We start from the raw sequence: 22,504 nt of genomic DNA on the forward strand, positions 1-22,504 counted from the left end.
GCAATCCATGTAGAAGTTACACTCACATTGCATCCTCAAAAATCAAAATGCAATAACAGTTAAATTACAGGAAAAACAGAACTATTCAGGCAACCTTCTAAGCAATTTAGTGAGTACATCAGAGAAGATGGTTTTGTTTTGGAGTGGCCCTTATTTTTTCCACTAATCTACTACCTGAACCTGGACACTAAAAATTAAGCTAAGCCACATCAAAATATAAAGAACAATAAGCACATAACCCAGAAACTTCAAGTTAAAAAAATAATTTTAGACATACAGAAAAGGTGCCTCATCTTTCCCTAGTGTTAGCATCTTATATAGCCATAGAACAATTATCAAAATTAAGAAACTAATATTAACCCAATACTATTAACTAAGCTACAGACTTAACCCGGAGTTCACCAGTTTTCCCACTCCTACACTTTTCTCTGTTCCAGTATCCAGTCCAGGATTCCACATTGTCTTAATTGATGTAGCTCTCTCATCTGTGAGAGTTTCCCAATCTTTCCTTTTCCTTCATGACCTGAACATTCTTGAAGGGTGTGGGCGAACTGTTTTGGAGAATGTCTCTCGCTTTAGTTTGTCTGATGTTCCCTCAAGATTTGAATGAAATTATGCATTATTGCAAAGAATACCACAGAGAAAGAGTGCCCTTCTCAGTGTTTGGAATCTGGGAGTCCATGATTTTGGTAAGGCTTTTTATTGCTGATGTTAATCCTGATTGCTTGGTTAAAGTGATGTCTGCCAAGTTTCTCCACTATAAAGTTATTCTTTTTCCTCTTGTAATTAAAAAATACCAAGCTGAAAGTGCGTTGGGGGAGAGGATACCTTGAGACTGCACAAATATCTTCAGTTCAGTTCAGTTCAGTCCAGTTCAGTCGCTCAGTCGTGTCCGATTCTTTGCGACCCCATGAATCACAGCACACCAGGCCTCCCTGTCCATCACCAACTCCCGGAGTTCACTCAAACTCGATTCTCCTCAAATTTTTGTCCACTAATTTTAGCATTCTTCAATGGATCTTGCCCACAGCAATTATTATTTTGGCACTCTAATAATGGCTTTTTATTTCTCTCATTCTCTCTATATTTATTAATTGGAACTTTGTAAGGAAGAGCTACCACTTCTCCTTTTATTCATCTATTTGGTTATTTATTTATATCAGTATGAACTTGTGAATATTTATTTTATTCTATGGATTATAATTCAATACTTTTACTGTTTTGGTCACTTCCATTGTTTCAGTTCTGATCATTGGCAGTTCTTTCATGCTGGCTCAGTGCCTTTCCTAGTGCTCTACAGTTTGGTTCTTTGAGTATTTTTTTTTTTAATTTCCTGGTGCTGCATGATGCTACAGGCTCACCTTGTTATTTCCCTATACTGGCTATAGAATAAGTCATTTCTGCAAGAAGCTCTTCTTCCTTTTATTAACCTGGTATTTGAAGCCAAGATCTGAGAGCTAAGTGTGCTTATTATTGCTGTGGTATCATTGCCTCTGAGCCAGCTCCATGGATGGAACTTGGAAATATACGTATACATACTAGCCCTCCACCTTAATACACATAGATATTTATTTCTGTATTTATCCCTGTATATTTAAGAACATGCATTCATATTTATATCTGAGTCTAATTTGAAAGGCTTTACTTATTAATGTTTTACCCAGAATCTCCCCAATGAGAGGGTTAAGAGGGACAAAAAAGGCTTATGCATTTAAGTGATATCCAGTTATTATCTAGGCCAAGGGTCAGCAAACTATGACCAATTGTCTTTTTTGTGAAATACTTTCATTGGAGAAAAAGTTTTACTGGAACACACACACATCCACTAATATAGGTACTGTCTATGGCCACTTTCCATTAGAATTTAATTACTTAAGAACTTCAACAGAAATTTTATCAGTCACAAAGCTGGAAATATTTTCTGTATAGCCCTTTACAAAAAGGATTCACAGGTTCCTAATTTAGGATGTGTTTCAAATTTTCACTTGAGAGATAAAATGGAAATAGTGTGGTTTTAAATCCCATTCTTCCTCTACAATTACTAACCGTAATTGTATCTTTGTGCCTCAGTTTCCCCCTTCTGGGGGAAGACTAAAGACCATATGAATAAAATTCCTTACATATGATAAATGCTCAACTAATGGTAGCTAGAATTACTTCTGCAGGTAGGCTGTTAATTTTGTATAAAAATAATTTTCAGCAGTGGTTAGATGATTGATGTTGTTCATACAGTCTGTGTGGCCAGGGGAACTCTGAACCATAATTCTAAATTCAAGTACTTACTTTATCACTTGTTACCCATAGGGCCTTGGGCAAGTAACAAACAATGTTTTTGAGCCTGTTTCTCTCTCCATGGGGCTTCCCAGGTGGTGCTAGTGGTAAAGAATCCACCTGCCAATGCAGGAGACGCAAGAGACGTAGGTTTGAACTCTCTCCATACAAGAGTAATATCTTCAGAGGCCATAAGAAATATTGTCTATGAATGTCTTTATGCCACAGTCTCCAAGACTGGTCAGAAGTCAAAGCTAGATGGCTGCATCAAAATTAGAATCAAGATGAATTAAAATACCTATTCCTGGCCCTAGTCCCAGTAATTCTGATTCAGGAGGTCTAGAATAAGGTCCATACTAACCGATTTTAGCAAGCACCTAAACTGACTTAGTTGCAGAGCTAGTCTGGGAGTCACTGTTACTCAACGGTAAACACCATACAAATCCCCTCCATGATCTCATTGCAGTCCCACATCCTCACAGTGTCCTGATACCTTCCTCTTACTTAGGTAAATACTTGGTTCATTCAAGGGTTCCTGCAAGTGTTACAGGAACCCAAAATCTCCTTCTGAGCCACTGCCTTATATCCCTTTATAGAAGATGAGGTCCTGCTGAAATGCAAATAAGATTCTCCATGTTTCAGAAAACTAATCTATCCCTTCAGTATCTTCCTCCTTTACAAAAATACACTGTGAGCCTCTCCCTCACTTTATAAGGTCAGTAAACACAAAACCAAGAACGAGGAGGGGAAAAAGAAATAGAAAGGTGACCAGGGCCACCAGTAAGGAGGAGAACAAATTAAAAAGGGTAGTCACCCCCAGCTGATCCCTCCACACACTGCCATGCTTATCAGTAGGGCAGGGTAAGAAGAGAGACTGGAGCGGATACAGGGCCTTTATACGCATAGCTGGGACCCATGCAGGAATGAGAAGCCCTAGGTGGTAGGAGCTGGGATGGAGATTCCTGGGGTCTTTTCAATGTGAGGGACACGTATCACTGTGAGTTTGGCAGATGTCATACCTGAACACTCTTAGACTGGTACCCCCACTCAAAAAGCAAGACTACTCATGCACCAACAGAGGCCAGGAAGGATACATGTGTCCAGGAATAGGAATACAATATGCTCAGTTACTCAGTGGTGTCCGACTCTCTGTGACCCCATGGACTGTAGCCTGACAGGTTCCTCTGTCCATGGGATTCTCCAGGCAGAAATACTGGAGTGGGTTGCTATTTTCTACCCCAAGAAATACAATGGGGGCTGTCAAATTTGGTGGCTCTTAAGGAGAAAGTTTTCAAAGTAAATTTTGGGCTTCTCTGGTGGCTCAGATGGTAAAGAATCTGCTTGTAATGCAGGAGACCCAGGTACGATCCCATTCTCAGGAAGATCCCCTGAAGGAGGAAGTGGCAGCCCATTCCATTATTCCTGCCTGGAGAATCCCATGGACAGAGGAGCCTAGTGGGCTACAGTCCATGGGGTCACAAAGAGTCAGACACAACTGAACAACTAACACTTTTCAAAGTAACTTTACCCATAATCTGCCAAAGTTTTTTTTTTTTTTTTAAATTGAGGCAATACTCACTAACATAACATTTTAAAGTATACATTTTAGGTGGTATTTAAAACACTCACAATGGTGTTTATCTATCACTTCTATCAAGTGTCAAACATTTTCATCACCCTAAAAGAAAACCTCGTGCCCATCAGGCAATCACCTCCTTGTTCCCTGCTCTAACAATGGCTTTTTATAGTGAAAGGTGGCTTTTTCTCTATAATGAGATTTTATGTAACAACTGTCTGAGAAGCTTTGGCAAACTCTAGGTTCAAAAGGCACTAGAACATTCTCTCTTCAGTCAGGTGGGAGCAGCTTTCTGAAAAGGCCTAAGGTTAAATTTCCCTTCCCCCTACCTCAATAAGCCCAGTGAGAACAGTGCCAAACTCTTATATACTCTTATACACACACAGATATATATACACATGCCCCGGGCTGGTCAATAACCATGTGATCAATAATTATTAGATCAAATGCATCAAAATTGCTCTAAGAAGACCCTATTCAGCACCCTCAAAGGCTGAGTGCCTCCCCAAAATGGATCTAGATGGTGGTCAATTCTTACCCGCTGCTTCTCTGGGTCCACATAACGAATGCCAAAGTAGTCCTTCTCCAGCAAACTGTAGTAGTTGCAGATGTGGTCAATAAGAAACTGCCCTTTGGTCTCCCTCTGCAAAAGAAGCACGTTATGTTTCAGTCAGAGCTTGCCTGTACATTCATGTCTAACGTGTGCCTCATTCACTCCAATAGGGCTGCATGTACAGAAATCAATTCACTCATTCCAATCTCTGAAGCTGGGCTTCCAAACTCTTGAGTGCAATCCACAGTGAGAAATTCATTTCCACACTGTGAGCCATTTTACACACACACACACACACACACACATGAAACCAAAGGGACACCAAAAAAGGAACCAAAAGAACACCAAACAATGCCCTGCATAGATGAAGCACACTTGACTATTTAATTCTAGTACTGAATTTACTTTCTAGAATGCTATTAATGATTTAGAACACTGATTTCACCGCTCAATGCCTAGTAGAGATCCATAGTTTGCAAAACCACACACAATTCCACATACTATACATCTGGCTGCTTGCTCCAACTGCTCTGTAGTATTCATTCATTCACTCTTCACAATAGCCCTACAAGGAAGGTTCCCATTTTATATCTAAAGAGAGGCTAAGTGGCTTGCCCAAAGTCACAAAATATGTACAGAGCAAAGCAGGATTTGACCTAGACCACCAGGCTACAGAATCTGGGCTCTGTGTCATTTTTGCCTCTCTAGAGCATTGGTGAACCTACTGGGACTCTGCTAGAACACAGGGTCTATATGGTAAGGAAATGCAATGAATGTATCAGTGGAACCACCCCAATTCCCATCAGGGAAGGTAGAAAACATGCTGCCTCAGGCCTCACAGAGACGTCACACCCATAAATCAACATACAAAAGCGTGGGGTAGATCAGGGTTTGGGGGGAAGCCCAGGACTGGGATTCAGAGACAGGTCTGGATGACCTTGAGCAAACTTCCCAGCTGTCTCCACATCAGTAAAATGAGTTGGTTGAACTAGATGCTAAGTTGGCTAGATGCTTTTTCCCTCTAAAGTTCTATGAGTAAGAGACATTTCAGCTAAATCTGATTAAGATAAATACCATTACAACAAAACTCCTTAATAGCAAGGGCTCTTCCAAGCCCTCCTCAGGATATTTGATAACTTTCTGCTTCAAAGTCGCTGACAGACCCATGGAATGTTGCAGGGATGGAATGTGACCTACAAAAGTAAATGAAGAAATCAGAGAGCTTAAGTGAGCCACTCTTCCAATCCACTTTGAAACAATTTTGGAAGATTGGTTTGGTCTATGCTACATGATTATTTTTTCATTAGAAACCACTACCACTAGATGAAGAAGTCATTCACTGGCCTGGGATGCAGTGCACTGAACAAAGCATTAGTGCTTATAAGCACATACTGTGATATGAAGCCTCAATTTTCCTGAAATCACTTTTGAGTATAAATTTGGATGAGCTTTTAACCTTTTCTTTCTTTCTAAGAGAACCCATTTGATGTAGCTCAAAAGGGACAAAATGCCAAAATGAATAGATTTCTGTAATAGTTTTTAAACCAGGAGGCTCAAAAGACAAGCTATATCTGATGACAGCTAAATTTGATGTCCAGAATATAATCAATGGATATAGTACCTTTCAAAGATTTATTCTGCAATCTGTCCATCTTAGATGCAGCTGCAGGATCAAATCACTGAACATAACACAAGTTCATCATTCTACGATTAGATTGCCAAGCTCTCCGCAGCAGAATTTACGATGGTGGACTACCCCCAACATATGCAAGACACATAAGACCTGTGGATCAAGGCAATGACTTGTAATGAAGGGGGATTGAATAGATCTTGATCGTGCAAGACAGCTACTGCTAGCATTGTGCCCTGAAGAAGTAGTACTCCAAAGCACAACAAAGATTTTTTTAATGATTAAGCACAGCAACCAATATATACTCTAAAGCAATATCTCTGACTACTTAAGAACCTTGAGAGAAGGAAACATCACTGCAGACAATGCAGTGACTGGATAATACAACTTCATCAGAAACAGGGATCAATGCCTCCTGCCAAAGCAGATAAGGCCAGTTCCCATGGGTCTAGGCTTCCACGCAGATTCCAGGTCTCTGCTCCTCAGAGCACCACTCTCAGTCCAGCAATATTGTGGCAAACTCAGCATCACTTAGGAGGGAGCTTGTTGGAAACACAGAATTCCAGGCACTGTCCTAGACCAAGTGAACTTAACCTACACTTCAGTAAGATCTCTTGGTTATTCATATACTCATTCAAGTTTGAGAAGCACTGGTCTAGAGAAATTTTCCCAATATGGGAAAAGTGAAAAAATTGTATTTGTATCCAGAAAGTACATTTTTTTCTCAAGAAAAAAAAAAAAGCCCATTTTCCCCTGTGAATTGTCTATTCCTCAGTCAGAAAGATCAAAGACTTTTCCAGCCTAGAGAACAGAAACTGCCCAGAATCTGAAACAGAAACCGAATCTGCAGGCAGTCAGCCAATTTCATCTCGAGATGCTCTGTATTGCTTCCTTGTGTCAAGGAAGCCAGTTTACATCTCCATGTTCTGCTCTGTTCCACTCCTGCCTGGAGAGCATGACAATGCTCTAAAGTCATGGAAATTCCAATCAGTCTCATTTCTGTGCATGAAGCCCAGCACTTGCCTAAACAAAAAGGCCACCTGGGCCCAGTATCAAGAGTTGGAAAAGTTTGTCCACGGATCAGTAATGCAAGGGTGTAGAAGTCCAGCGGCCAGTCCCACACACCTCACTTCAGAAAATGAGCTTAGGGGTGATCACTGGTTCTACCCCACACCTCTCGCCCCTAGAACTCTGGTGAATGACTCAGACCTTCCATTGGTTTCCTCCTGAGGTTTCTGATAGTAGAGGCCATTGTTCACACTCTTAGTGTCTACCTAAGCCAGTGTCTGGCACACTGAGTGTTACTGAATCAAAAAACGAGGCACTGCTTTCTCTCATGGAAAACCTAGGTTCTGCAAACTAACAGTGAGTCTCGGGCAAGACACCTAGTCCTATTTTCAGAGATTCTTCAACCATAGTAGAATTAGTTGACTTTCACCCTAATCCTTCAAGGTCTACACAGAGAAGTGGTTACCAAGGATTTCAAATATTAATATAAAGACTTCTTTTTAATGTCAAAATTTCATTGATTCTCCCACAAGATAGCACTTATATTTTTAGTACCAACTGAAGAGTAAAGAAAAATCAACTAGCTTCCTTAGAGCTGTTACACAAGTTGTGATTTATTAATCACAACAGCATTTCACACATGTAGAACAATAGGGCACAAATGTGTGAGCAGGGCCTTCTACAAAGGTCAGTAGGATGTTATGGTCCACACCTCAAGAAAGCACCTGAAATCAGACTTCTGATGCCATCTCTAAATGAGGTTATATAGTCTCAGGGTTGAAAGAATAATCTGTTTACCATACACAAACTCGCATCCCAAAACTAGTCCACACAATCTACAGTGCATTGTGAATTGACACTTACAAAGACTATCCTAAAATATTGTAAATATTGTTGTTTAACATTTTTGTGTGCGTTATGCTCAGTTGCTCAGTCATGTCTGACTCTTTGTGACCTCATGGGCTGCAGTCTGCCAGGCTTCTCTGTCCATGGGATTCTCCAGGCAAGAATACTGGAGTGGGTTGCCATGCTCTCCTCCAGGGGATCTTCCCAACCCAGGGATCACAAGCACATCTCTTGCGTCTCCTGCATTGGCAAATGGATTCTTTACCACATTTTTAGTGTGTGAAAAATCTAAACTAATCCAGTCAAGGTGTGGTCTACGGACTTGCTAGAATGTAAAATCTTTGTTACTGGGCCATCATAAGTACAGAAATTACAGTAATTTATTGACTGTGTTTTCTACAAGTATTGGTCAAAATCAGATTGGGGGAACAAGATCCAGTACTAGTTTCTCACCAGAGTTTAATACACTGACCTAAACCAGGCTGCCATGTTTGAGGGTTTGGTGTGGGGTCTCTTTATACCAGGAGCCTCAAACAGTGAAGGAGGCTGGGCCCTCTCTCCACCTCCTCTGTCCATTTTTTTTGACAATCCTTATTTTGCATGTGATCCCTGAACTTCTTCCAGTAATCCCATATTATCTCAGGGTTCTCTTTCACAGATCAGAAAAGAACCTAATTTTCACAGTCAAAAACTAGACTATTTTTCAGAAAATCCCTCTGTCCTCCTCACCCCAATGTTTGTACTAGAAAGCCTTAAGTCATGAAATCTCTGAGACTTAGTTTCTTCTTGCATGAAAGGGGAATAACAATGATAACTCCCAAATCTACCCCACCGGGTTAATTTGAGGCTCATTCACATATTTGTTAAACATCTGTCATACAACAGGCACTGGGATAGGAATTAGAGAAAAATAATGAGCAAAACACAATCTGTAATCTCTTTACAAATCTGTGGTTTGTAAAACATGAAAGCATTTTTACAAACTGTAAAGCACTATACCAATGTAAGATATCATTACTACTAATAATAAGAATTATCATAATCTTAAATCTTTGTCTCCAGTTTCATAGCCAAGATACAAGAAAGTTAAGAGAAATAGGATTCACTTCTGAGAACTGGCCTCTATGGGAGAAAAAGTGAACAAAGAGACAAAGAACTCTTTTTTTTTTTGCTTAACTCCTTGTCGTCAGTTGCTGATGATGCATTTACTTCAACTCCCTGGTTCAATGATAAGGTTAAAACAACAATATATTTGTGCTTAAAGAACAAGAACATGAAAAATCCACTGACTAAATCAGCCATGGCTTGTCTTCAGCGAAAAAGTATGGCAGATTTCAATCCCTAATTCCTAAAACTTCAGGTCAAGATTTTTGTTTTGCTAAAGAATTCCTTTTTATATAAATTTTAAAAATGTTATTGAAATATAGTTGATTTACAATGTTATGTTAGTTTCACATGTAAATCAAAGTGATTCAGTTATACATACATATATTCAAGACATTTTGCTACCTTTTAGATATTAGTTAAATGAGGAAAAGAGTGCCAACCCCCCAAATACTTAATGTGTTGCTATAAACCAATATTTAGGGTTTGAATAGGTAACTTCAGGAATGAAGGTATGAACTTAATAATGATAATTACTATATACTGAACACTTACTGTACCCCAAGAACTGTGTTACATACATTTAATCTCCTAATAACAGATAGATCATCAGGTAACTCATGTTCTCCCCATGTCATAGATTTTTTAAATGGACTCAGAAAAGTTAAGTTTGTGTGTCAAACCCAGGTCCAACATGCCTAAGCAGATGTAGGAACCCAATTTGCAATATTCCCCCTTTTCTCCATGTAGAGACAGAAGAAAACAATGGTATGAGGATTAGGGAACAGTATCAAGTGCCCCAGTTACTAGAATTTGGACCCTGGCAGGAAGAAGCACCGGGTTATCGACCATTATACCAGATCTAGAGAGAGGCAGTTTTATAAAATACAAACCATATTAGCATAGATGTCAACAGGTTAATTGCCCAGCATTCATACACCGCTTTGTCTTTCCTAAAAGAACCCAGATTTTGTTCAGTTCAGGCATGCACAAGCATGTGTATAAACGTTATGTGCAAACACAGGTGGACACAAAGAACATGAGTCTCAGGAAACTATAATCCACTATTACCTTCTGGACTCAAGCTGAGTTAGTGAAAGGGTTTTCTCACCTCCTTTATCTGATCGGTTCAGGAAAAGACACATGACCTAGTTTAGGCCAACTGAGACCTGAGGAGCAACTGACTGATGTTTCTGAGATGGTTCTCACTTGCTCTTCTGAAAGAGCTTATGGAAAAGACTTTCTGTTCACTCGGGATGTTGTTACATATAAGCCTGAGGCCTGGAACTTCTGCAGCCATTTTGAAACCAAACTATTTACAAGGAAAGTGGAGCTTGTGTTTGCAGATCATCAATCAGGAAGCTCACCCTAAGTGTGAACTTCCAAGGATGCCAACAAAATTCCTTGTTTCTGACAGTACAAATTTATCTTTCTGCTTATCATGCTCAATATGTTGATCTGGTGAGAAGGTAAACCAGTGCCTCGAGCCAAGCAGAAGAGCACAAGGAGAATGACAGTGCTAATGTGAAACACAGTCAGAGGTAACTGACTAAAGAACCAGAGAGTTAGGTCCATCTACCAACAGGTTCTATTTGGCCAGCACGGTGTTTTTGTGTCTTTAAACTGGGAGACTGCACATGATATCTGGATGCTGCCTGCTCTTGAAAAGGCAGAGGGTTTGGAATGTAGGCCATGAAGGTTTGCTCAGCTCAGGATCACTGCCTCTTCTATGGTGGGGGAACCCTGCAATCTACCACATTTCCACATATCATCACCCAGTCTTCCACCTCCCTCACTTCTCTAACCCCTAGAGAAACGTGTTTACAACTAATCTGAGGCAAACTAGAGGCTTTTGAAAGGGTTCCTTGAAAGAATTTTCCTTTAACTACTCAGAAGCATCCTCATAGCCAGGAAAAGTCCTCAATGGACACAGCTTTGAGTTGCCCTCTGAAGCTGTCCAGCCACTGAAGTTCTAGGACCTTTGGAAGGAAGAAGGGCCCAACACAGGCCAGACAGTAGGGAGGATCACTGAGATGAGGGGAACAGGCAGTGGTCTGAAGAATCTGAAGCACAAACCAGGATGCTGGAAACAGTTCATTTTGGGGCTGGCACCCTAGGAACCCTCTCTGATAAACAGAGGTGGGGCTGCCAGACCTAGTTTTCTAGTAATAAAGGTTGCGTGTTTCTTGTTCAAAGGGCCTTTTTGTTTCGAACTCTTCACTTGCAGGAGCTGCTCTTGAGAAGGGGCAGCCCCGGCATCTGCACATATAGGGAAGAACAGCCTTGTCAGTCTCTGCTGGGTCTTCCACCTGGGAAGGAAGACTCCAATTCCCATGTGGATACCTAGAGACTCCAAATGGGGCTTCTAGACAATGGTGAGGCCCAAAACAGCAACCGCATACTCAGTTTGCTGCCAGGAGCATGTCTTCTGGGCTTCCCAGGTAGTGCTAGTGGTAAAGAACCTGCCTGTCAACGCAGGAGACTTAGACATGGGTTCAATCCCTGGGTCAGGAAGATTTCCCTAGAGGAGGGCATGGCAACCCACTCTAGTATTCTTGCCTGGAGAATCCCACAGACAGAGGAGCCTGGTGGGCTACAACCCATGGGGTCACAAAGAGTCGGACACAACTGAAGTGACTTAGCATGCACAGGTGCATGTCTTCTAGGAACAGGTGGTTACATTTCTTGCATGAATTAAGAGCCTCAATCCATTCACTTTCATTGGGAGATAAACGAAAGATAGAACTAGAAACTGGCAAACTAAATAGTTCTGCTTCTATTGTGAAGAATAAGCATTTGTTGATTTAAGAAAGATTATGGTTTGATTGAATAACATAAAAAATGCTCTGTTTATATCTATGCTTAAAAAGTTCAACCGTATTTGTGTAAATTCATACATTTTGTTTGGGAGACACCACGGCTTTAACCAAAACAGAGTATCGTGTTGGAAAGGAATTAGCTTTTATAATTGGAATTTAAATAGCAAGTGATATATCACTTTGTTAATTGTTCCTTCCTATTGCAGCCAGTAACTGGTATTTAATATCTGGCTGTGACATATATTCAGAAAATTGTATCATCCTCAGGAAAGAGGTAATATTAAGGCTGGTTTTTTTTAATTTTTTCAATTTAAATAATTTTTATTTAATAAAGGCTGTTTAAATTAAGAGAAATTTAAAGGAAAACAAGTATAGAGGAATCTCTCATGGTTCAATCTGTGGTTCTTACACAGAAATTAAAAGCTTTTCATTTGTGTTATTCTTTTCAGAAATATAAAAGGTAAAACCAAGGTTTCAAGAAGCTGAAGACCTAATTTTGAATATTTATCTCCTTTATAGTAATAATCAGCATATTATGGCTAATATAACTAGGAAAATATAGGCTAGATTGATTACAGGCATTTTTGTAAACAATACATATTTATAATGTGGGGGAGGGGAGGGCATAGTTATGACTGTAGCAGTGACCTAAAAGCTAGAAAATAAAACAAATACCAAAGCCAGACATTTACTGGGGAAAAAAACAACTGCCTGAAAATGAGTATCTGGCTAAAAGTAAAGGTCAGACAGAAGTGGCCACCTAGACCCACCAAGGTCTTCGGTAGAGAGTCAAAACCTACTACCTCAGTTCTGTGGTAGCCTCTATACACTCTGAGGAGACAGAAATATACTGCCATCCTCACAGCTAGTAGCTTACTTGTATCAAGGCTGGGGAAGATAAAGGGGCCCTATGGAAGAAATAAAACAAAACTGCATTCACAAGAAGATAAAGCAGCCAGGACAGGTTGGCCATTCACTCCACTGCCCAAGTCCTGAATGGCGTCTTCTGAAGGGTGACCAAGGTGACTGAGCAGGCAGAGTGGTTTAGTCAGTAATGGTTCCATCTATTTGCTTTTTCTTCTGAGTGTTTTCCACCTCAGTTATCTCTCCAGTGTTCCACAGTTTTCATCCTAAAGGATGGACTGTGTGTCTGCACTGAGTCAGAGGGTTGTTTCTCTTCTGACTGGCACACAGATCCATTCCAGTGTTTGGGGAATCATATTTGATGTGTCCACTGTTCTCAGCAATTTCTACCACTGCCCAATACTCAAAAGGTTCTTTCTTCCCCATCTTTTACTCTTCTTCCTGTTTCAGGGTTTAGTGCCCCAATTTTTAAAGGCACTCACCTCTGAATGAGTGCTCCGGGAGTTGGTGATGGACAGGGAAGCCTGGCGTGCTACAGTCCACGGTGTTGCGAAGAGTTGGACACAACTAAGCCACTGAACTGAACCTCTGAATGATTTCAGAGCTTTCAAATTCCAATCCTTTCCACAATATCAAAAAGTGTTTTGCTGTGTTTTTTTTTTTTAATCTCAAGCTAAGGATTGGTGGCAGAAGGAGAAGAGGACGACAGAGAATGAGATGGCTGGATGGCATCACCGACTCAATGGACATGAGTTTGAGTGAACTCCGGGAGTTGGTGATGGACAGGGAGGCCTGGCGTGCTGTGATTCATGGGGTCGCAAACAGTCGGACACAACTGAGTGACTGAACTGAACTGAAGGAATCCAAGGTTCAGAAAGTGTAATTAACTTATTCAGGGTCAACACAGCTAGAAAGTAGCAAAGTCGATACTTAAAACCAAGTCTGCTTGATTTGGTTATTATAGCCAATGATTAAAAATGAAATGATTCTTCACTGGATAAAGAACATCTGAAAAACAGCTAACATCATACTTAACAGAGAAAAACTAGATGCTTTAAGCCAAAACTAACATCACACTTAACTGAGAGAAACTAGATGCTTCCTCACTATGATCAGATACAGGCAAGGACAGCCTCCTAACTACTTCTAAAACATCATGTTGAAAGTTCTAGTTAATGCAGTAAGAAGGAAATAGAAGACAACTAAAACCTGGTGCAGCCAAATAAATAAATAAAAGAAGTAAATAAAAGGCAGACAGATTGGGAAGGAGGCAATAAAACCGTCTCTATTTGAAGATTACGTGATTGTCTTTGTAGAAAACCCAAAAGAATAGACAAAAGAAAATTTCCCTGAACGAAAAAGTAATTATAGCAAGGTTGCACGATACAAAGCAAAATATACAAAAGTGAATTGTGGGCTTCCCTGGTGGTCCAGGGGTTAAGAATCCACCTTACAATGCAGGGGACACTGGTTTGATCCCTAGTCTGGGAAGATCCCACGTGCTGTAGGGCAACTAAGCCTGTGTATTGCAACTACTGAGCCCACACACTGTAAACCTGTGCTCTACAAGAGAAGTCAGAGCCATGAGAAGCTTACACACCACAACTAGAGTAGCTCCTGTTCTCCACAACTAGAGACAGCCTGTGTGCAGCAATGAAAACCCAGCGCAGCCCCCCAAAAGTGAATTGCTTTCCTATACATTAGCAAAGAACAACTGTAAGTTGAAATTCAAAACATAGCACCATTTACATTACCATCAAAAACATTAAACACACTGGTACAAATGTGTACAAAATCAATGTGAGGAAAACTATGAAATTATGATGAAAGAAACAAAAGAATATCTGACTAAATGGAGAATTATTCCGTGTTCATGCAGATAAGACTCTATATTGTCAAGATGTCAGTTCTTCCCAACTTGAGCTACAGATTCAATGCAAGCACAATTAAAATCTCAGAAGTTCCTTTGTGTATGTCAACAATCTGATTCTAATGTTATTACAGAAAGGGGAAAAAGATCCAGAATGGCCAATACAATATTGATGAAGAGCAAAGTCAGAGGACTGACACTACTCAACTCCAAGACTTAGTATAAAGTTTCAGTGATCAAGGCAGTGTGGTATTGGCAGGGTAATTGACAAATAAGGCAGAAACCAGAATAAAGAGCCCATAACAGAAATAGACCCACACAAATACATTAAACTAGCCTTTGACAAAGGAACAAAGACAGTTCAACTGAGAAATGAAAGTCTTTTCAACAAATGGTGCTAGAACAACTAGAAATACACACGCAAAAAAAAAAAAAAGAATCTGGATACAGACTTTATAAGTTAAAAAATTAACTCACAATGGATGATTCAGTTCAGACACTCAGTCGTGTCCGACTCTTTGTGACCCCATGAATCACAGCACGCCAAGCCTCCCTGTCCATCACCAACTCCTGGAGTTCACTCAAACTCATGTCCATTGAGTTGGTGATACCATCTAGCCATCTCATTCTCTGTTGTCCCCTTCTCCTCCTGCCCCCAATCCCTCCCAGCATCACAGTCTTCTCCAGTAAGTCAACTCTTCGCACGAGGTGGCCAAAGTATTGGAGTTTCAGCTTTAGCATCAGTCCTTCCAATGAACATCCAGGACTGATCTCCTTTAGGATGGACTGGTTGGACCTCCTTGCAGCCAAAGGGACTCTCAAGAGTCTTCTCCAACACCACAGTTCAAAAGCATCAATTCTTCGGCGATCAGCCCTCTTCACAGTCCAAATCTCACATGCATACATGACCACGGAAAAAACCATAGCCTTGACTAGACGGACCTTGGTTGGCAAAGTAATATCTCTGCTTTTTAATATGCTATCCAGGTTGGTCATAACTTTCCTTCCAAGGAGTAAGCGTCTGTTAATTCATGGCTGCAATCAGTATCTGCAGTGATTTTGGAGCCCCCCAAAATTAAGTCTGATACTGTTTCCACTGTTTTTCCATCTATTTCCCATGAAGTGATGGGACCAGACGCCATGATTTTAGTTTTCTGAATGTTGAGCTTTAAGCCAACTTTTTCACTCTCCTCTTTCATTTTCATCAAAAGGCTTTTGAGTTCCTCTTCACTTTCTGCCATAAGAGTGGTGTCATCTGCATATCTGAGGTTATTGATATTTCTCCCGGCAATCTTGATTCCAGCTTGTGCTTCCTCCAGCCCAGTATTTCTCATGATGTACTCTGCATATAAGTTAAATAAGCAGGGTGACAATATACAGCCTTGACGTACTCCTTTTCCTATTTGGAACCAGTCTGTTGTTCCATGTCCAGTTCTCTGTTGCTTCCTAACCTGCATACAGGTTTCCCAGGAGGCAGTGAGGTGGTCTGGTATTCCCATCTCTTTCAGAATTTTCCACAATTTATTGTGATCCACACAGTCAAAGGCTTTGACATAGTCAATGAAGCAGAAATAGATGTTTTTCTGGAATTCTCTTGCTTTTCCCATGATCCAGTGGAGTTGGGAATATGATCTCTGGTTCCTCTGCCTTTTGTAAAACCAGCTTGGACATCTGGAAGTTCACGGTTCACATATTGCTAAAGTCTGGCTTGGAGAATTTTGAGCATGACTTTACTAGCATGTAAGATGAGTGCAATTGTGCGGTAGTTTGAGCATTCTTTGGCATTGCCTTTCTTTGGGATTGGAATGAAGACTGACCTTTTCCAGTCCTGTGGCCGCTGCTGAGTTTTCCAAATTTGCTGGCATATTGAGTGCAGCACATGTAAATCACAAAACTATAAAACCTCCAGAAGGAAATACAGGACAAAATCTAGGTGACCTGGGTTTTCAGTGGCTTTTCATATACAATCCAAAAAGCATAATTGATGACAGAAAAAAAATTGATAAGTTGAACTTCTTTAAAATTTAAACATTCATTCTGCAAAAGAAAACTGTTCAGAGAATGAAAAAACAAGCCAAGAATTGAAGTGTTTGTTAAACACATATCTGATAAAGGATTTGTATCCAAAATATACAAAGCACTCATAATTCAACAATAAATTACAAACAATTTTAAAAGTAGGCAAAAGACCTTAACAGACAATGCATCAAAGAACACATGAAAAGATGCTCTACAACATATGTCATTAGAGAATTTCAAACTGAAACAACAACAAGATACCACTACACACCTATTAGATAGTTAAATCCAAAACACTGACAACACCAAATACTTACAAGGACATGGAGCAACAGGAACTCTCATTCACTCCTGACAGAAACATAAAACAGTGCACTCACTTTGAAAGACACTTTGGCTGTTTCTTACAAAGTTAAATGTAGGCACAATGCCATAATTTTACTCCTAGATATTTACCCTGATGAGTAAAAATCTTATGGCCATATAAAAATGTGAAGACAAATGTTCACAGCACCATTATTCATAATTTCCCCAAATTGGAAGCAACTAAGATGTTTTGAAGCTCAACATTCAGAAAACAAAGATCATGGCATCTGGTCCCATCACTTCATGGGAAATAGATGGAAAAACAGTGGAAACAGTGTCAGACTTTATTTTTTTGGGCTCCAAAATCACTGCAGATGCTGATTGCAGCCATGAAATTAAAAGACGCTTGCTCCTTGGAAGGAAAGTTATGACCAACCTGGATAGCATATTAAAAAACAGAGACATTACTTTGCCAACCAAGGTCCGTCTAGTCAAGGCTATGGTTTTTCCCGTGGTCATGTATGCATGTGAGAGTTGGACTGTGAAGAGGGCTGATCGCCGAAGAATTGATGCTTTTGAACTGTGGTGCTGGAGAAGACTCTTGAGAGTCCCTGGGACTGCACGGAGATCCAACCAGTTAAGGAGATCAATCCTGGGTGTTCACTGGAAGGACTGATGCTAAAGCTGAAACTCCAATACTTTGGCCACCTCATGCAACGAGTTGACTCACTGGAAAAGAGTCTGATGCTGGGAGGGATTGGGGGTGGGAGGAGAAGGGGACGACAGAGAATGAGATGGCTGGATGGCATCACCGATTCGACGGACATGAGTTTGAGTGAACTCCGGGAGTTGGTGATGGACAGGGAGGCCTGGCGTGCTGTGATTCATGGGGTCACAAAGAGTCGGACACGACTGAGCGACTGAACTGAATAGAGACAATAAAAAGATCAGTGGCTACTGACTGTGTGGATCACAATAAACTGTGGAAAATTCTTAAAGGGATAGGAATACCAGACCACCTGACCTGCCTCTTGAGAAACCTGTATGCAGGTCAGGAAGCAACAGTTAGAACTGAACATGGAACAACAGACTGTTTCCAAATAGGAAAAGGAGTACGTCAAGGCTGTATATTGTCACCCTGCTTATTTAACTTATATGCAGAGTACATCATGAGAAATACTGGGCTGGAGGAAGCACAAGCTGGAATCAAGATTGCCGGGAGAAATATCAATAACCTCAGATATGCAGATGACACTACCCTTACGGCAGAAAGTGAAGAAGAACTAAAGAGCCTCTTGATGAAAATGAAAGAGGAGAGTGAAAAAATTGGCTTAAAGCTCAACATTCAGAAAACTAAGATCATGGCATCCAGTCCCATCACTTCATGGGAAATAGATGGGGAAACAGTGGAAACAGTGGCTGACTTTATTTTTTGGGACTCCAAAATCACTGAAGATGGTGACTGTAGCCAGGAAATTAAAAGATGCTTACTCCTTGGAAAGAAAGTTATAACCAACCTAGACAGCATATTAAAAAGCAGAGACATTACTTTGTCAACAAAGGTCCATCTAGTCAAGGCTATGGTTTTACCAGCGGCCATGTATGGATGTGAGAGTTGGACTATAAAGAAAGCTGAGCGCCAAAGAATGGATGCTTTTGAACTGTGGTGCTGGAGAAGACTCTTGAGAGTCCCTTTGGCTGCAAGGAGATCCAACCAGTCCATCCTAAAGGAGATCAGTCCTGGGTGTTCATTGAAAGGACTGATGTCGAAGCTGAAACTCTTAATACTTTGGCCACCTGATGTGAAGAACTGACTCATTGGAAAAGACCCTGATGCTGGGAAAGATTGAGGGCAGGAGGAGAAGGGGCCAACAGAGGATGAGATGGTTGGATGGCATCACTGACTCAATGGACATGGGTTTGGGTGAACTCCAGGAGTTGGTAATGGACAGGGAGGCCTGGCATGCTGTGGTCCATAGGGTCGCAAAGAGTCGGACGAACTGAACTGAGGTGGGAGGGAGGCGTGAACAGGTGAAACATAATAGTTTCACTTAGAGCAGTGAAACTATTCTGTACGACACTTAGTGGTGGATATGTGACATATTTGTCAAAATCCATAGACTATACAACAAAGTGGAACCCTAATATAAACTAGGGAATTTAGTTAATAATAATGTATCACTGTTGGTTCATCAAGTTAACAAATGTACCACACTAATTAATGCAAGATGTTAGTAACAGGAGAAACTAGGAGGGGAGGGGATGGTTGTATGGTAACTGTACTTTCTCCTCAATTTTTTTGTAAATGTAAAGGTACTCTAAAACAGAGTCTATTAACCTAAAAAGGAAGGAAAGGAAAGTTGGGGGAGAGAGAAGGGAGGGGAGGAGGAAACCGGCAGAGCACCTCAGGGGACACGAACATAAAACTTGCAACTCGGGAGACTGACCAAGGAAATAAATTTAACAAAATAATCTGGTAATTATCCAGAATAAAATTGAACATAAAGATCTCTTTTTCATTATTTAATGTTCCGAAGGGGAAAAGTAGAGCTTTAAGTAATCTCTACTCTGGTAGCTGAGACAAGATTTTAAGCAAAGTGCTTTTGCTGTCTTCATTAATCAATACTTCCAGAATTTAAGTTCATCTTCACTTAATACCTGCTTTTTCCCTTAGTCTAGCCTATGATCTGCAACATTTGTTTCTCTAACAGGTGTTGTGAAATCAGCCAAGCCCTCTGGGTTTCATGTCGCCCTGAGCCCCAGCATCAAGAGAGCAAACATGAGCATTACCTCTTCTGAGATTGGAATTGGCAGGAATTTGCTTAGAGACCCCTGAGTGGCTGGCATTATGGACCACACTGTTTAAATTACTTCAACTAGGCATTTAATTTAATCCACATAAGCCCAAGAGCTAGCTGCTTTTCCATTTTTTAGGAGGGATGAAAATAAAGCTTAGAGTGATTGAGTAACTTGCCCAAAGTCACACAACAAGCAAATGGCAAAATTCAGGTTTGAACTCCAGCCTGGAGTTAGTCTGCAAAGGAAAGACCAGAATTATTAAAAGGAGCAATGCCTGCCCGCTAAGTCACTTCAGTCATGTCACTTTGTGACACTATGGACCATAGCTCGCCAGTTTCCTCTGTCCGTGGGATTCTCCAGGCAAGAATACTGGAGTGGATTGCCATTTCCTCCTCCAGGGGATCTTCCCGACCCAGGGATCAGACCCAAGTCTCTTATGTCTCCTGCACTGGCAGGAGGGTTCTTACTTTAATTTAAAAGAGGAAGAATTATAGGATGTTAGAGTTGAAAGGTACTGTAGAGAGAATCTGATCCAAACCATTTCAGAAATGGGGAAGCTGAGGCTCAGAGAGGTTAAAACGAAATAACTTAAGTGTTGGAGCTGAGACTTGAAATCAAGAATTGGAGCCAAGATATGCCAGTCAGGGTAGGCTAGGTTAAGCTGCAGTAACAAAAAATTCCAGGAACTTCCCTGGCAGTTCGGGTTAGGACTTCACACTTCCACTGCAGTGGGTGCAGGTTCAGTCCATGGCTGGGAGCTAGAATCCCACATACTACCTGACATGGCCAAAAAATATATAAAATAAAAAATCACTTCGTTAAAAACAGTCCAACATGTCATTAGGCTAATATCACAAAGGTTTATTTCTTGCCTACAATACATAGCTGATGCTGATTTGATAGGGGAGGGCTTTTCTCATCATAGCTTAGGGACTCCAAATGATGAATTCTTCTTGGAAGCAGCTTCAACAATAACCACAGCAGTGGGAAGGGAATATGGTGAATCCCATGCCTGCTTTAAGACATGTCACTTCAATGTGGTGTACACCCACACACAGGAATATTCCTCAGTCATAAAAAAGAATAAAATAATGCCATTTGTAGCAACATGGATAAACCTAAAGCAAAGCAAGTCAGACAGAGAAGGACAAATATCACTTGATATCACTTATATGTAGAATTTTAAAAAATGATACAAATGAACTTATTTACAAAACAGAGCTAGAAAGCAAATTTATGGTTACAAAAGGGGAAAGGGTTAGTTAGTTAGTTCAGTCACTCAGTCGTGTCCAACTCTTTGCGACCCCATGAATCACAGCACGCCAGGCCTCCCTGTCCATCACCAACTCCTGGAGTTCACCCAAACTCATGTCCATCAAGTCGGTGATGCCATCCAGCCATCTCACTCTCTGTCGTCCCCTTCTCCTCCCACCCCCAATCCCTCCCAGCATCAGACTCTTTTCCAGTGAGTCAACTTCGCATGAGGTGGCCAAAGTATTGCAGTTTCAGCTTTAGCATCAGTCCCTCCAATGAACACCCAGGATTGATCTCCTTTAGAATGGACTGGTTGGATCTCCTTGCAGTCCAAGGGACTCTCAAGAGTCTTCTCCAGCACCACAGTTCAAAAGCATCAATTCTTCAGCAATCAGCTTTCTTCACAGTCCAACTCTCACATCCATACATGACCAATGGAAAAACCATAGCCTTGACTAGACGGACCTTGGCTGGCAAAGTAATGTCTCTGCTTTTTAATATACTATCTAGGTTGGTCATAACTTTCCTGGAGCAAGCATTTTTAAATTTCATGGCTGCAATCAGCATCTGCAGTGATTTTGGAGCCCAAAAAAATAAAGTCTGACACTGTTTCCACTGTTTCCCCATCTATTTCCCATGAAGTGATGGGACAAAAGGGGAAGGGGTAGGGAGAGATAAATTAGGAGTTTGGGATTAGGAGATACAAGGTACTACATATAAAATAGATGAATTCCTACTGTGTAGCACAGGGAACTATATTCAATATCATAATAATGGAAAAGAATTTGAAATACATACACACACACACACACACACACATATATATATATAACTCTTTCACATACATATACATAACTGAATCACTTTGCTGTACACCAGAAAATAATACAACACTATAAATCAACTCTACTTCAATAAAAAGTATGTCACCTCAGCCCATTAGCCAAAGCAAGTTAAAAATCTTGCCTAACTTTAAGAGGAGTTATTGCTGTTCAGTCACTAAGTTGTGTTCTACTATTTGTAACCCCACGGACTGCAACATGCCAGGCTGGGAAATGAAATTCCGTATGCGCGTAAGGATAAGAAATGAAATACTTATGAAGAATCCTAATATTTATCACACAAAGCTTGGTCTGACAGTTAACTTAATCAGCATAATACGCTAGATTTGCCCTCTGAAAGAGAATTTTTTAAATATTCACCTAGAACTACAGTATTGGCACCCACTTTTCAATCTTCACAAATTTTCCTTGGGCATCTCTAACTACTTAAGGAATTCAGTGACTTTGGAGTCTGAGATCTACCTGGAATCACAAGCTGATCACATTATTTTAAAAATTATGTGAGAATATAGGGCTTTAAGAAAAACATGGCAATAGTCAACTAGGAGCTGCCATTCATACACAGGAAGAGCAAAGAGACCATTTCTGTTTATGGAATTCTCAAGGCACCCAGGAGTTTAATAAGGAAGATAGACTTCCTCCTGAAATTGCATACAGATATCTACACTGAGCTCAATAGTTAAAAAAACAAAACCCATTCAGGTTCATTATGCATAGATCCCTTTCACAGTCCCTCCCGTCTA

General features: G+C 40.6%; 1 protein-coding gene across 2 annotated transcripts in view; it reads right to left on the reverse strand.

The window, feature by feature from the left end:
• The window catches only part of FRMD3 (FERM domain containing 3), a 334,605-nt gene that overhangs the window by 173,178 nt on the left and 138,923 nt on the right, over positions 1–22,504 (reverse strand). For both annotated transcript variants that reach the window (XM_055427347.2, XM_055427346.2), the window contains exon 2: positions 4,386–4,490. In XM_055427347.2, the coding sequence (XP_055283322.2) occupies positions 4,386–4,490 (105 nt within the window). The remainder of the gene's footprint in view (positions 1–4,385; positions 4,491–22,504) is intronic.

The sequence above is a fragment of the Moschus berezovskii genome, chromosome 7 (assembly GCF_049115385.1).
Source record: "Moschus berezovskii isolate FMDL1 chromosome 7, NW_MosBer_1.0, whole genome shotgun sequence".
Classification (NCBI taxonomy): Eukaryota; Metazoa; Chordata; class Mammalia; order Artiodactyla; family Moschidae; genus Moschus; species Moschus berezovskii.